The sequence below is a fragment of the Sphaerodactylus townsendi genome, linkage group LG04 (genome assembly GCF_021028975.2).
Source record: "Sphaerodactylus townsendi isolate TG3544 linkage group LG04, MPM_Stown_v2.3, whole genome shotgun sequence".
NCBI lineage: Eukaryota > Metazoa > Chordata > Lepidosauria > Squamata > Sphaerodactylidae > Sphaerodactylus > Sphaerodactylus townsendi.
In genome coordinates, this window is record NC_059428.1 from 99,842,664 (window position 1) to 99,858,150 (window position 15,487).

Sequence of the window (15,487 nt, forward strand, 5' to 3'; positions counted from 1 at the left end):
AATGGGCTGTCTTCTATTTTCAGCTTAAAGAATGCTAGGAGAATGATTTTGACAAAGTGAAGTAACAGAAGTGCTTTTCTTCCAATCCTAATCAATCACTCAAGTAATCTAAGTTTCCATGTGGCTGGAGCCCTTAAAATCTTAGCATCCTAAGATAGTAGATGGAAGGAAATTCAAGTTGGGGGGTAGATACATAGCACATTCATGATCTTCCCCCTCCATCATCGTAAAAGCTGTCAGCTATTCAATTAGGCCAATTTCTCCATTCTTTTGTTTCCTCCTTTAACTGATGCTCAACTATCATTAATATCCTATGCTTTTAGAATACAATTAATATGTTTTCTGTCCTTGGTAACCCACTGGGCACCGGAATGTTTATTTTTTCTTTTAGTAAAATCAATTAATTAATCTGTCGCATGCTCTCCCTGCAGGGGATTCAGGACAGCTTACAGCATTTAAAATACAATAAATTCAAATACAGTATAAATAAACGTAAGTATAAAACAGTACAACCAATTAAATATCAATTTAATGAGCAAATCTGAAAATGAAAACAATTGACTTGCTTGCTAGTTTATTACACTAACCAAAGGCTGCACAAAGCAAAGGAGCCTTATATGCTGTACAGAATATTGACAGTTCCGGTAGGGTATGAACTAACCTGATCTTAGCCAAAAAGCCAAGAATGACATGAACTTTCCTGGGAAACTGGTTCCAGAAAGAGGGGGAGCAGCAGCCACAGAAAATGTTTGTGCCCTGGTGGTTGATAGGTGGGTAATTTGCAGGTCAGGTATCCTTAGAAGGCCCATGATGGTGATCTAAGGAGGTGAGGGGTGGGTCATACTGGGAGAGGCAGTCATGCAGGTAAGATGGCCCCAGACCATTGAGATCTTTGTAGGTCAAAACCAGCACTTTGAATGGGAATAGGAACCTGATTGGAAGTCAGTATAGGTACCAAAATATTGACATTATATGTGCAGATCAGGGAGTCCCAGACAGCAGTGTAGCAACAGCATTCTAGACTTCCTGAAACTTCTAAAATATCTTCAAAGGCAGCCCTACGCTGGGCACATGGATCAAGTGGCAAGGTCAGAGTGGGACAGAGTGGTTGGCTCAGCATTGATGATAAACACTCTGACTTTGCATGTGTCCAGAGGAAGCATTGTGTAACACTCCTAAGCTCATAGTAGAGCCAACTGCAGACAACTGGAGGTAAAGTGGAGGTAGAGCTGGCTACCCCCAGGCCCCAGATCTACCCAACCTCCTGATATCTGTTTTTGAAGGGTTTAACTTCAGCCAGCTCTCACTAACCAATCCACTACAAGGTCAAGGTACGAGGCCAGGACCAAGGTCCTAACAGCTGGCTGCTTTTCAAGCAGTAGGTAGACATAGGTGACATCAACTTATTGGTGGCATCCAGCTCCAAGTCCCGTGGCAATTTCCACCAGAGGACTCATATAAATATTAAACAACATTTGGGAGAAGATAGAGCCTTGGTGGACTCCACAGGTTAGGGCTTGGGGTGTAGATTTCTCTCCACTGACCACTATCTTCAATGAGCATCCCTGGAGGAATAAGGAGAATCACCTCAGTGCAGTGCCCCTCACCCCCAGAAAAGGCTAGGTGGTGAATAAGGACCAGATACTCAACTGTGTCAAATCAAAAGCAGTTGACAGATTAAAGAGAATCAGTAGCACTAGTCCACCTTTATCAATGTACAATTAAAGGTCATGAACCAAAGGTCACAGGGCAGTCTCAGTGCCAAATTGTGGGCTTAAACTGGATTGGAAGGAATCCAAGGGTAATGTTTCATCCTCAAATTCCTGTATACTCGGGGAGTTCTTCCACCTGGAAATGTGCAGAAACCCCAATTTTTCTGTAGGGTTTTTACTGTCCTACACAGGACCATAAAGTTTGGAATTAGAATTAGAGATGATTCAAAAATCAGGTCCAGCAAAACATTTCAGCAGTGCATTTGATTCTGTTTGAACAGAATCACAAATCTATCAGGTGCAGGACTTACAGTGTATATTGGGGGTTCTTTGGAATTAAGCAATGTCACATTATGTATTACGCAGAGGAACTTGCTACCAAAAAGTTTCAGCAGATTTCAGTCATGAATATCTGACTTTCCCAAATAGTTTCTGAAGTTGCATGTTCTGCAGTTCCAAAAATTGTTTTAAAATATGGTTGAAGATTTATCACTATTATGGAAGATGCAGCCATAGACATAGCTCACACATTATTGAAGCAATGGTCTATTTCTGCACACTTTGGTTTTAAGTGCTGCAATAAAAGCCATCAGTTTTGGACGAAAAGTAAGCTATATGCTGGGTTTGTACATGGAGAAGTGGAAGCTGTTATCAAGTGTTTTTCAGAAGCTTGATGGAGGGGTAAAGAAGTCATTTATGGAGGGGCAAAGGGGTCATTTATGAGGCGATGTGGTAGCACAACTCCCAGATTCTTGTGGTGCTGTCAGTCCTACCAATTGATTTTGATTGGCACTGAAACATTTAAAACATCATCCTGAACACATACTACATAAAAACTGATCAAGGAAACTTTGACTGTCAAAGCTGAAGAAATCTTTGTGGTCTGTAAGGTTCTACTGGACTCGAATATAGCTATAAAATCTGTAGAAGCTATTTGCATTTTAACAGCCTAAATCTGTGCAGGATAGCATTTGGGCCTTCACCAACTGTTATGATTCTTTTATGTATGATGTCTTCTTCAATCCTTTTTGAGTAAATGTGACATAGAGACAAAATTAAAAACAAATAGTTTGAGTATTAAAAAGGTATTCAGTACAGTGTCTTTCTAATAAAATATGTGACTAGTAAAGTGTGATGTGATTTTTACCAGGTTGGAAAAATACGGAAGAATCCTGCCCGGAAACGAGAATTCCATGTGCTCTTCATGGTGATTACTACTGTCATCTGCTTCCTGATTTGTTGGATGCCTTATGGAGTTATAGCACTACTTGCAACGTTTGGTAGGCCGGGCTCACTGACTCCAGTAGCAAGTATCATACCATCTATTCTGGCAAAGTGCAGCACTGTATGTAATCCAGTCATCTATATACTTATGAATAAACAGGTGAGAATGATGTTCAACTTAGCTACTGCCAACCTTTCTTCCTCAATCTTTTAAATTATTTTCCTTATTAACAGTTCCTGTCCTGCATGACTTTCCTCCCTGGAGGTCTTACAATCCCCAGCATAGCTTTATTGGATGGACAAAGGAGAACTCTTCTCTTATTTTTATCACTGGAAAATGTGGTAGAATCCAACCCACTCACTGTTGTTTATATTCAGTAAACAGTGATATGCTGCCACAACACCCTTCACCATCCTCCATAAAATGAAGTCACACTGACTTTGTTTTCTAAAGGTTTTTTGTCAAATGAAGATAAGCAACCAAATGCAGATGCTCATCAGCCTGCAGGAAATAATATACCTGGTTAAATAATTAATAATAACCTGGTTAAATAATAATAAATAATTTACCTGGTTAAATAATTAATAATTTTCAATATATTTTAATCAATAATCAATAATTGTCTTTGTTTATACTCACAGATCTGTATTATTTGTATGACTGATATTACAGGTCTCTGATCTGTGAGTCATAATTTGAATTTTAAGCAAATTGTTTACTCTTTAATTGTTGCAGATTCTATCATTTATTTCAGTTCTGAGGTAAGCACCACAAAAAGGAATTCTTGACCATGTCACTAGAAAGACGGCATGGTGTAGTGGCTGAAATGTTGGACTGGGATCTGGAAAACTCAAGTTTGAATCTACAGTCTGACACAGAAACTTGCTGAGTGACCATGAGTCTGCTGTACTCTTAACCTACCTCATGGGGTTGTTGTGAGGTTAAAACGGAGACATGAATTATATAAGCTGCTTTCAGTCCCCATTAGGGAGAAAAGCAGGATATAAATAAAAGAAATAATAACAATATATGCCCATTAACTCAAACTAGGGTGGATTTTATTTAAATCACTAGTCAGAGTTGATTTAAACCATGGTCTTCCACATAAAGGCTCATTCTTGCTAGTATAAACAGTCTGAGGGATGTAGCAGAGAATGACGTGTACTGATGACATGTGTCTAGGAATGTAGCAAGGGCATTAGGTGTCTAGGAATGTAGACACCACAGGTGTCTAGGAATGTAGCAAGGGCATTAGGAAAGGTTTTGTTCATATGGTCCAGTCAAACCAGTACTGTATTAACAACTGAAAAATAGTTGACAATTGGAAAGAACAGCTAAAACACAAAGAGGCTTCATACTGCCCCCTGGTGTTTTGAATCCATGAGGACATTTCTACTGAAAATATTTGAATGAACAGAACGTAAGCCACTTCATTGCAAATGAAAAGGACTGCAATTCCAGCTTGGGAGATTCCTGGAGATTTGGGGAAGGTGCCTGTGCCCTGTTAAGGATAAAGATGAGAACTTGATTGTAAATCAGTCTGCCCCCTCTTCCTGGCTTCTTCCTTCTTTTTGACTGAATGCTGTGCTGTGGTCCTATTGCCTACCTTGTTTGTCTTTCACTTTAATTTAATGTTGTGTATATGAAAAAAGCCAGTGGGGGAACCTCCTCAAACCTTCTGATCATCATGAAATTGTGGTCAGTAGAGTGAGAGGCTGGGGAAGGTGGGGAGGAGCAAGAAAACATGTGAAAATCTTATGTAAGCCAGCATGGTGTAGTGGTTAAGAGCAGGTGGATTCTAATCTGGAGAACTGGGTTTGAATCCCCACTCCTCCAACTAAGTGACTGAGGCTTATCTGGTGAACCAGATGTGTTTGCACACTTCTATATTCCTGCTGGGTGACCGTGGGGTAGTCACAGTTCTTCAGAATTCTCTCAGCCCCACCTACCTCACAAGGTGAAGGGAGAGGAGGGAAAGGAGCTTGTAGGCTACCTTGAGTCTCTTTACAGGAGAGAAAAGTGGGATATAAATCCATATTCTTCTCTTTTTCACTTCTTCTTAATGCATAGTTATTTCCTTCACTTTCCCTGCAAAGGGAGAAAAAAAGCACTTTTAGAAACCGTCAGGATTCTGTGATCTGAGAATGGAGTGAGTGCCAAAGAGTGGAAAACCTGTATGTAGCTAATCAACCCCGAAGATAATGTCCGCTTGAAGTAAAGGAGACCAAACATGTGTAAACATGGCCTGTGTCTGTGAGGAACATGCACCTCTTTCCTAACAACTCAATGAATCCTCTCCCTCCTCAGTCAACCAGATAATTGAAATAATATGTGCATTATCTAACCTAGGGATCAAGAGTGGTAGTGGGACAGGAAGTTGCCCTTCAGCAACTATTTTGGCAAGTATTCACGCTCTCTTCTGTAAATGGGGATGTTCTTACAGCACACGTTTGTGTATGTGTGTGTTAGTATGTGTATATATGTTATAACAGGACAGATGTGCTCTATATAGGATGCTATTGAAGCTGGGAAGGGCAGAAGTGTACCTTGTAATAGTGCCAATGCTTAAATGAAGAGCCATCCCTCCCTACTTAATGACTGACAGTCCCATCCATTGGCCGGGTGCCCAGGTGCGGCACTGCAACCGTGCTGCTCCTCCCCTCCCAAAGGGGCTCCCCAGCAGCATGAAGGAAAAAAACCCCTCCCTGCCTCAGAGAAGCCCCAGTGGGATGCACTGCACTTATGCAAGCCAAAGGGCTGGCTTAAGTGTCGGCTGTGGCCTGCCAATGCAACACCAGCAAAAGCTAGGGGAGAACTGACTAATGTCAGCTCCTCTCCCCAGCCCTACTCCTGGTCCACCCCCATTATACTGGCAGCAGCAGCAGAGGCACAGGGACACTGCCTCAGAGTCCTGTACCATGTCCCACTGCTGGGGAGGGCAGCAGCTGCATGAAGTGGTTTTGCCCCTCTGCAGGGGTAAGTGCCTTAGAGAGGGTGAATCTGCTGATACAGACTCCTCATAACGCCTAGTGGCAGATTCGTGCCCCCCCCCCCCCCTTTGGATAGGGTTGTTAATGTAAGTCCAGTTCAGATTTTAGCAGCTGTCTTCTTGGGAACTTTTCAGTTATTTTAATCAAATACATATACAAATAGTTTCATCAGACCTGAAAATGCAAGTGGATTTTACAGGGAAAAATCTCTGGCCAGGAGTTGATGGATGAAGTAATCTTCTGCTCCTAGCTCCATCCTGGAAAATCAAAGTGGACATCATTCAGAAACAGTCCAAGGAGTCAACGTTATGTTGGAATTGATCCAGAGAGAATTTCTGTGCTCAACGCTTTATGGAACTGTAGATTCAACCTAGATAGAAATGATTAATGATTCATAATGGGTTGTAATAGAATTTTCAATTAGTCCAGCCCTGGGCCATTTCTTATAAACCTACCAAGTGTGTAAATTTGATGGTTTTAGTAGTCTGGTAGAATTAATTTAAAGTCCAAGATCTTGTATTTAATCGTTACTGTTTTCATTGATGCCTATCCTTGTAATTTAAAACTATGCTCTGGACCTTTACGTTATTTTCATGTGGTATATAGTGTGGCAGCCTGTGGCTACGTTGCTATTTTAATAACCCAATTAATTGCTTCATAACCGATGGGATTTTTTGTGATAATTTTCTTTCATATTCAAAAATTTATTCTCAAACCTGTAAAACTATCTGAAAGGATTGTCATTTCAATAAAAACACATGCAGATGTGTGTAGCAGCTCCTCAAGGGCATGCATGGGGCAGCTGAACCTGTTATACCTCTTCCAGTCATACTGTTCTTTTGCATAACAAATTAAAGTTTTGATTTCTATCACCTCAAATTTGATTAGTAATTAAATATGAGACATATTCCTGGACATGACCTGCCACAGATCCTCCACCCTCACTTGGGCTGGACCTCTTTGAGGTTCAGCAGATAGCAAATGCCGCCCCCCCCCCGCCCCGGCTGGCAAGTCTGTACCATAGACTCCTTCCAGCTTATCTGCTCCTTGGCCCGTATTTAAGGAGAAGCTGTTTCATCCTTTTTACCCTTCCACCTATGGACCTACTTCTCCCACAATCCTTTTCTCCCTAGAGGAAGAACTTCCCCCTCCCTCGTCCAATTTCTTGCCATGCCCTACCTTACAGTTTGGCTTCGCTTCGAGGATTCAAACTTCCTCTGGAGAGAATGTTCCCCTGATGCCCAAAAGGGCTTCTTATGAGATGCTCCCACCTTCTTGCTCTGCTTTGCAGTGAGTTACTGGCAGTCTCCTGACATTTCCTCTCTCTCAGCTTTGGAAGAAGGGCCTTGTCCTTTCCACCCTTGCTATTTCTGCAGGTAGAGACAGGCCCATAGGGACTAGTGCCATCAAAGATTCACCTGTGTGGGGTTTAGCCTTCAGCCCGACAAAGATGGGGTCATTGAGGAGCCACCTGGAAATAATTGCAGTCATGCTGCCTGGGTGTTGTGGAGGTGCCCCAAAGGGAGCAAGGTGTATTTAGAGCTGCTGCTGGAGAGGTTGAGGAGGCTTGTGTTTGGGGTGTCGCCAGACATGGAATTAAGAGATATACCTGTTGGAAGAGAAGGACTTTACGCCATTTCCTGCCTCAACCACAGAGGGGGGCTTTACTAGTTAGCCAGAGGCCAGATAGGGACCTGGGATTAGCACCTTTATCATGCTGGCTCTATCCCTTTGATGTTAAACTGATACTCTTAGGGACTTTCTTCCTTCCAGCTCACTCTTCTCTCTTGCTCTCCATCTTGCTCTCCAGCAATCAAGGAGGATGGACGCTCCTAGCATCCATCTCCATCCAGCTAGATTAGATTAGTGAACCTATCTACCTACCTTTCTATCCAGAATGGAGTTTACTAATAAATACTCTTTTTATTAGATTAGAAACTACAATTGACTCCGACTTTTCTTTGTGCCAAAGCTTACACGCATGTTGGGATCCGCACACGTGCGCATGTATGGAAAAACTTCTCTGCGCTTTAGCCTGCAGTTGCATTCTGGTCGATGTGAAACGGTATAATCTCTGCAAGGAGATTATCCAACAATACCAACCTTTAAAACTATCAAGGCTGTATGCTTTGTTCGTTTTGCAAATTGGTGTTGAGCTGATAGCAACTAGAACTGATTTTCTTTTCCCGGAACAGCTTAAAATTATTCATAAAACAAATTAGTAGAAGATACACAGTTCAGAACTTCTGATGCAATTTCCCCCCCATCAAGTCACTTATCCTGACCCCATAGGGTGTTCAAGGCAAGAAACATTTAAAGTTGGTTCGCCATTGTCTGCCTCCATATAACCCTGGCATTTCCTTGCAGATCTCCCATCCAAATCCCAGTCCAGGTAAGGGCTGAGAGGTTTGTGATTGGCCCAAGGTTACCTATCAGGCACCATGGCATGAATGGGAATTTGAACCTAGTCCAACACCTTAACCATTACATCATGCTGCCTCTCAATCTGAGGATATTCAAATCACTAAACAATGAATGAAACAGTAGAAAAGGACAAAAAAAGGAACAGTGTAAACATAGGCAGTAGAAGAAAGCATTTGTCCGACAGGGCACAGGGTGTTTCTGTCAGAGATGCAGGTTCACCATCCTGGCCTGGTTCTTCAGCATTCTACATTCTTACCCATATTCTTTTAATCCTTTAAATGAGATAATCTGGAGCTTTGGGTCTGGGTGATCAGTATACAGATTACATCCTGGTTTATATTACCAAGGCTGTTAGAAGCAGCTGCTTGTAGCCCGATTCAGCGCCTTGTTGTCTGAGTCAAATTGGATCACTTAGAATAGCTGAAGCAGAATAACACTGATTAGCGGAGTGGATATTTTAGAGCAGTGGCAGCGAACCTATGGCATGGGTGCCAGAGGTGGCACTCAGTGTCCTCTCTGTGGGCACGCGCACAGAGTTCATCATGTGGGGGGGGAATTGCCCCCCCCCACATCTAGGCTAGCCTGGGCCACTAGACTTGATGTGCGTGCACCTCAGCAAGCAGGGAGGACTCAGCTGGCAGGCCTGGTGCCTGTGCTCCAGGTGGCTGCTGCCCTGGGGAGGGGGCCAAGGCAGCAGAGATGCTAGGGAGGCACAGAGTGGCGCATGTGGGACTTGCTGGAGGCTACAGCAGGCTGGCCCCTGCTTGAGGGGGTTAATCAGGTTAAACTGCCACGTTGGCACTTTGCAATAAATAAGTGGGTTTTGGGTTGCAATTTGGGCACTCGGTCTCGAAAAGGTTCACCATCCCTGTTTTAGAAGTAACTATTCTTACTGTTTTTAGAGGGGGTGAGATTATCCTTGTCCATGCAGTTAAAAGGTTTGAGGATGATCTTGGATTCCAGGTTGCTTTTTGAGAAGCAAGTACAAAGCTCTGGATAACGGTGGCTTCTTTCAGTTGCATCTCATTGTAAAACTAAATTCCTTTCCTCGCTTAGTTGATCTGTCATGTAACCCTGTGATCAGATTGCAAAAGAATTTGAGAGATGTCTTCCTGAATCTGGCCAGTTGTCCATCTAATTTAGCATCCTATTTTACATAATGAAAAATAAGTCACCCTGGAGGGCCAGAAAATAGGACATAGAGACCCAAGTCTTCCCTGATGCTGCCTTTTGGAATTGGTATTAAATTCTTTACTACCTCCAGGTGTTGAAGGTTTCCTTCAGTTGCCATGGTCAGTAGGAAATCTAATTTCCTTTTAAAGCTATCTATGATAGCAGTCATAATTCCATCCACTACAAAGTTAATTATTAAAGGCCTTAGATTAATTTCAAGTCTCCAGTTCACTGATATGGGTAAAGTCAGTCCTTTGAGGGCTTTGGCCCCAAGTCATCTCTTTGTATTCAACTTGGAAACAAGATAGAAGCCAGTGTAGGTGATGTAACACTGGTCTTAATATGATCATTCTGGCAGGTGTTTGTAAGGGCTTTGACTGTACATTTTGGACCTGTTGAAGTTTCCTAACAATCTTCCAGGACAAATACATCTAACATTAACAATCTGAAATTGTTCATCAAATGCTTCCATTAATAAATACATCGTAATTTGTAGTTGATTGAAAATATATGTCAGGGTGTATAAGTGTATCACTTGACTAAGGGATTCCAGCCTACTAACATTGAAAAGGAGCAAGGTGAAGTGTTCACTTAAACACTTAGCATTCTGAACTTCCAATCGATCAGCAGTAATTTAAGCATCTTTTCTGGAGAATGCTGTATTAATTTTGATGATGATGAAGTTTTTGATGAATGCACAGAGGTTAACTTCAAAATCAGTTTCCAGTAATATTTTTACATGTCTATGGTAGTTTTCTCTTAATCAATCCTTGAGTTCCTGGAAAAGTTGTTTGGAGCAATACAACATTCAAGTGCCACCTTAATTTGTGTTACAAGTATTTTTTTGATGCAGCCTCTAACAGGATCATCCCAGGAATGAGTTTATTGCTAATATGTTGTATTCTAAAACTTATATTCTCGTGTTCTAGCAGATTTCGTTCAGGGTATTCAGTGTGGCACTGGTTATTTGGAAAGCATCAGCTGTACATGTTGAAGCCTGCTCAACACATGGGAATCTCTTTCTGAATCCAGGTCCTAGTATATTGTTCTGACTGAATATGGCTGCTTCTACATGAAAAATGTTGTCCATTTTGGCATCAAAACTGGATTGGTTTTTATTTTGGGTCATCCACATGTTATCATGATGTAATCTTGTTCAAATTGTCCTTTTCCAGTCTTCAGTATGACCCTTCCTAAATCTGCTTTGCTACATTGTTTTGGGAAGAGTGCAGTCTAACTGCATTATCATTCACTCTGGGTGAGAAGGTGGGCGTCAGCCCTTTGTGACCACCATTTTCCCTGCCCCCCACTGAGGGCCTTTTGAGGGTTCTGAAGCCATACAAAGCCCCCCACTAGCACAATGAAGAAAACTGGCAGCTGACAGAAAGAAGCACTCAGCAAACTCCTGTGTGGAAGTTCCATTATTCATGCCTCTACATTGGCATTCATGTGAATGCAGCCTATCTCTTAGTAATTTTAAAATATTTCACTCCCCCTTTTATTTCTTGCTCATGAGCTTTCCACCTGTGGAAGCAGGAAATTTGGTTTCACTAACCAACTATAGGTTTGTTGTCATGAGCTCCCACACAAACTGACTCAAAACACAATTATCTAATGACATCCAGTTTGCAGTATCAGCTAAATAACAACAGCAGATCAGTACTTTTAATCAAATAAAAAAACAAACTTTATTTACAAGAAAAAATCTGTACACTGTGCATACATAAAAATATATAAAACCAAAATAGAAAATACAAAAGTGTTAAAATGTATACAAACACGGTTTAAAAATGTGACTCCTGGAAAATCTCAAGTTTTCAATTGTTGAAGAGTGCACATTCACTTAAAAAACATCATACAAAATAATTCTCAAGGCTATTAAAAAGTACAGTCTTCTATTTGAATATCTCAGCCACTACAACTTCAGAAAATGAGATGATATATATGACTCTAAGGCATGTGCACAGGATGATCATTCAAGAACCAAGTAGCAATTTATGTGGACCAGTTAAAGAGGATAAATATCTGATGTCACAAATGGATTTTTATTACATAAGTATTCATCAGACACGGGCTACTTAAAATAAAAACAGGTGTCCTCTGCACAGAAGGTGATGGGGTTGTGAAACTACCACTTCTGTCTAGAAGGACGTTTTAAAGGTCAAAATTAATATATAAAGCCAATACAAAATATCTCCAATAGTAGAGTTTAAGGAAAGAAATATCAGAATGTGGCTTTAAAAATGTTACTATTCAGTTCTTTTGGTGTGTCATGGGGTGGATTCTTTGCTATCCACAAGTTAAAGAATGGGAAACTACAGTCTATAAACCTGTCTGTCAGTTTAACCAACACTTCAACCACTCTTTCTAGTGCAATGCTCTTGGAATTAGTATTTACTGAATTACCATTATTAGTAGGACTTTAAAAGTGATGTGTGAATGAGAATGTAAAAAATGAAATGAGAACTGGTCAAAAATTATGGATCACAGCCAACTAATCTTCTGAATTAACAAAGTCAAAATTCAGTGGCTCTCTTAAACAGAAACCAAAAGCTTCTGGAAGATCTACTTATTAAGTAGGGTCAGAGCAATATTTGCAAAAACACCCAGTTCTATTTATTCACCAGAGGCTCAGTGATTTGTGGTGTGAAGGAGCACTCAGCCGTATTCATTGGTATCACTTCAGATCTGTTACTCGATATGTTTAACACCAGTAGGTGTTTCTTCTATGTCTTAGGGATGAGTGCTCACATAGCTTCAGGACTGACTTGGCAGGCCTTGGATGGTAGTAAAATGGGACAGAAGAAACAGTCTTTATTTCCTTCCTGACCATCTGCTTTCCTTTAACTGAAAATGTAATTCCTTTTATGCAGGAATACAAAAATCTCTGTCAGTTGCAACCAACTTGTAGCAACGCGAGCAAGGGGCTTTTGAGGCAAGAGAGAAGCACAGCTAGTTTGCCATTGCTATCCTCTATAGACTTTTCCTTGGTGGTTTCCCACCCAAGTACTAACCCTGCTCAGCTTTCCAGATTTGAGAAGAGTGGGTCAGTTTGGGCGATCCAGATCAGGGCAGTAACTGTACTACAGCAAGATTAATTCCCTTTCAGTATTTCTTCTGTGAGGGAAACCAGAACAATGTAAACAGAATGCAATCCTCTCCTCACTTATAAGTCAATTCTACCCAAGCATTGGAAGGGAGACAAAATATTAATTTACCCAGGGCTGCAAAAAACATCTGAAACACCTCTGTTCATTAACCAGGGGCATATGATAGCAACCTCTTCAGACTCGTGTGGGACAGAGATAGATCAAAAGCTAGCAAAGGTTATAATTCTGGGGGAAATGGCGTGAGTAGATTTAGGCAGGTCGGTCAACGTGTCTCTTAGGATGGCAACTAAGGTTGTGCCTTTGTGGAAGAACATCTGCTTGGCAAGAAAAAATATTCCAGGTTCAATCCCTTCCATCCAATGTAAAGGATAAGGTAGTGGGTGATGTTGTAGATCTCTGCCCTCTAGGGTAGAGCCACTGGCAGTCTGAGCAGACTGTCAGTCTAAGTAGACAATACTAACCTTGATAGTCCAGATCTAATTCACTATAAGACAGTTTCATATGTTCACATGGAGACTGATGCTTGTGAATGAACCTAGTCTGTCTGGTTGTGAGCTCTCTGACTATATACAAATCTGTTTCTCTCCACATAAACATATGTTTAGTGGCATAATTTCATTGCCTTTAACAAACTTACCACCAACAGCAACAGCATTTACTTCTCATTAAGTATGTTTCAGATAGCAGCCCTTTTGTATCTACTCAATCACTCATTTAACTGCTTTGTACTTGTGGTTAGGGTGGTTAAAGGATGGAGAAATGATAGATTTTTTTAAATGTTCAATGCCTATTTAAAGATGGAGGTAATTCTCAGTAATGTTAGTGACTATCTCTACTGCAGCCTATTCTGGATTATGTATTAAGTGTTGACAAATTGCAGCTGATTTATAGTGACCTTATAAGGTTTTCAAGGTGAGAGATAAGAACATAAGAACATAAGAACAAGCCAGCTGGATCAGACCAAAGTCCATCTAGTCCAGCTCTCTGCTACTCGCAGTGGCCCACCAGGTGCCTTTGGGAGCTCACATGCAGGATGTGAACGCAATGGCCTTCTGCGGCTGTTGCTCCCGATCACCTGGTCTGTTAAGGCATTTGCAATCTCAGATCAAGGAGGATCAAGATTGGTAGCCATAAATCGACTTCTCCTCCATAAATCTGTCCAAGATGTTCATAAGTGGTTTGCCATCACCTACCTCTGCAAAGCAACCCTGTACTTCCTTGGTGGTTTCCCATCCAAGTATTAAGCAGAACTAACTCTGCTTAATTTCTAAGATCTGATGAAATCAGGCCAGCCTGGGCCATTCAGGTCAAGGCATACTCTGGGGTAAAGGATGTGGCAGCTTGCATGCAACCTGAAATGTATTTCATATACTTCAGCCAACTGCTAGCATCAGCTACCACACATCTTATCATCTGGGGTCTATATTCTATTATAATCTTGAGAAACATTCACCATACATTACTGAATTGATACAGGTTTTCCATCTTCAGGTTATTGTCATTGGCTTTTTCTGCACAACAAAAATAAAATGTCCTGCAAATGTTATAAAAAGAACCGTTCTGGCTTTTTTTGTCTGCACAGCAGGGGAAAATAAAGTGTTTCCAGTGACAAAGGTTATTTCTGTTTTTTTTAAATTATGTTAAGTATCTTTGAAGCTGCAAAAATATGGAGACTTGAAATCTGCGTGCATTGCTGATTCTCATTTTGTGTCTCCGTAGTTTCAAAAATAGTTCCTAAAAAATAAAAAAATAGAAAACCACACATTTGCGTAATTGACAGGTAACACTGTGTTTATTAATGCATAGCAATGGCAGGTAGCCATGATGCTAGGTAACAAAGCATCCATAGGACACTTCAGTAAATGGTGGACCGCACACAGAACTTCTGAAGGGGCAGAAAATGGTGGGTGTGGCGGGTGGTGAAGAAACAAAAGTGAGAGCTTTAAAATTGTGCAGGAGAAATATGTGTCCTGACCTTCATACAGCATAAGGAAGTGTCTTAAACTCATCTTGGGGGAAAAAGATTGCTAAAATCCAGGATAAAAAAAAGACGTTTGTTGGCTGAAATAATATGTGGTCACCATGCGTTGGGGAAAAAGCAGCGCAGAACTTCTTCCCCAAAAGCTTCTACTTCAGTCCTCAAGACGTTTTATTTGTGTTGTGTGAAAAGGGCCATTGCTTCAGCTGTAACAAGATCAATGTGGACTGTATAGACTCGATGCTCAGTTGCCTCAAAATTAACACTTTGAATTGTAAAGCAATTCAGAACGAAATTCTGTGAGCAAATGAAACAATCTTGCATAAACTCTGAATCTGTATAGTTCATTCCACAATTTTTACTGTTTTGCATAATTTATTCTGGTTTTGCTAAAAATGGGGCAAAGGACCCTTAAGCATTGCCCTAGATCACTGTTCTGTCACTTTTCTGGGCTCTGAGATTTCAGAAGCACACTTTCAAACACATTTGCAGTCATAAGGGCAACAAACTTGCTTTGAAAAATAAACAACAACTGAAAGCGATTCTCAAAAAACTGAACTCTGTAAGTTCTGTATTTTTTTTCAGGGCTTCAAGTGCCACATAGTATTACAGAGCCCAGCAAATGAACCTTGGTACTAATAGAACAGTTTGAGAGCACAAACCAAAAATGAAAAGACTAATATATGTCCCGGTACAAGAATAAGAAGGAATGCAATTAATAATTTTTTTCTGACAAAGATTGGCTCAAATAGTTCAGAGAAATTCCCTGCTACAAAGGAACACCTTGATTTAACCATGTAAAGGTGTTATGCATAAAAATCGAGAAAGCACCATGTTAAATTCACAGTGGGAAGCATAGACCATAACAAATAATA

General features: G+C 40.9%; 1 protein-coding gene across 2 annotated transcripts in view; it reads left to right on the forward strand.

Annotated features, from left to right (window-relative positions):
- LOC125430674 (parapinopsin-like) overlaps positions 1 to 15,487 on the forward strand; it is a 49,400-nt gene that overhangs the window by 25,846 nt on the left and 8,067 nt on the right. For both annotated transcript variants that reach the window (XM_048492787.1, XM_048492788.1), the window contains exon 4: positions 2,863 to 3,096. In XM_048492787.1, the coding sequence (XP_048348744.1) occupies positions 2,863 to 3,096 (234 nt within the window). The remainder of the gene's footprint in view (positions 1 to 2,862; positions 3,097 to 15,487) is intronic.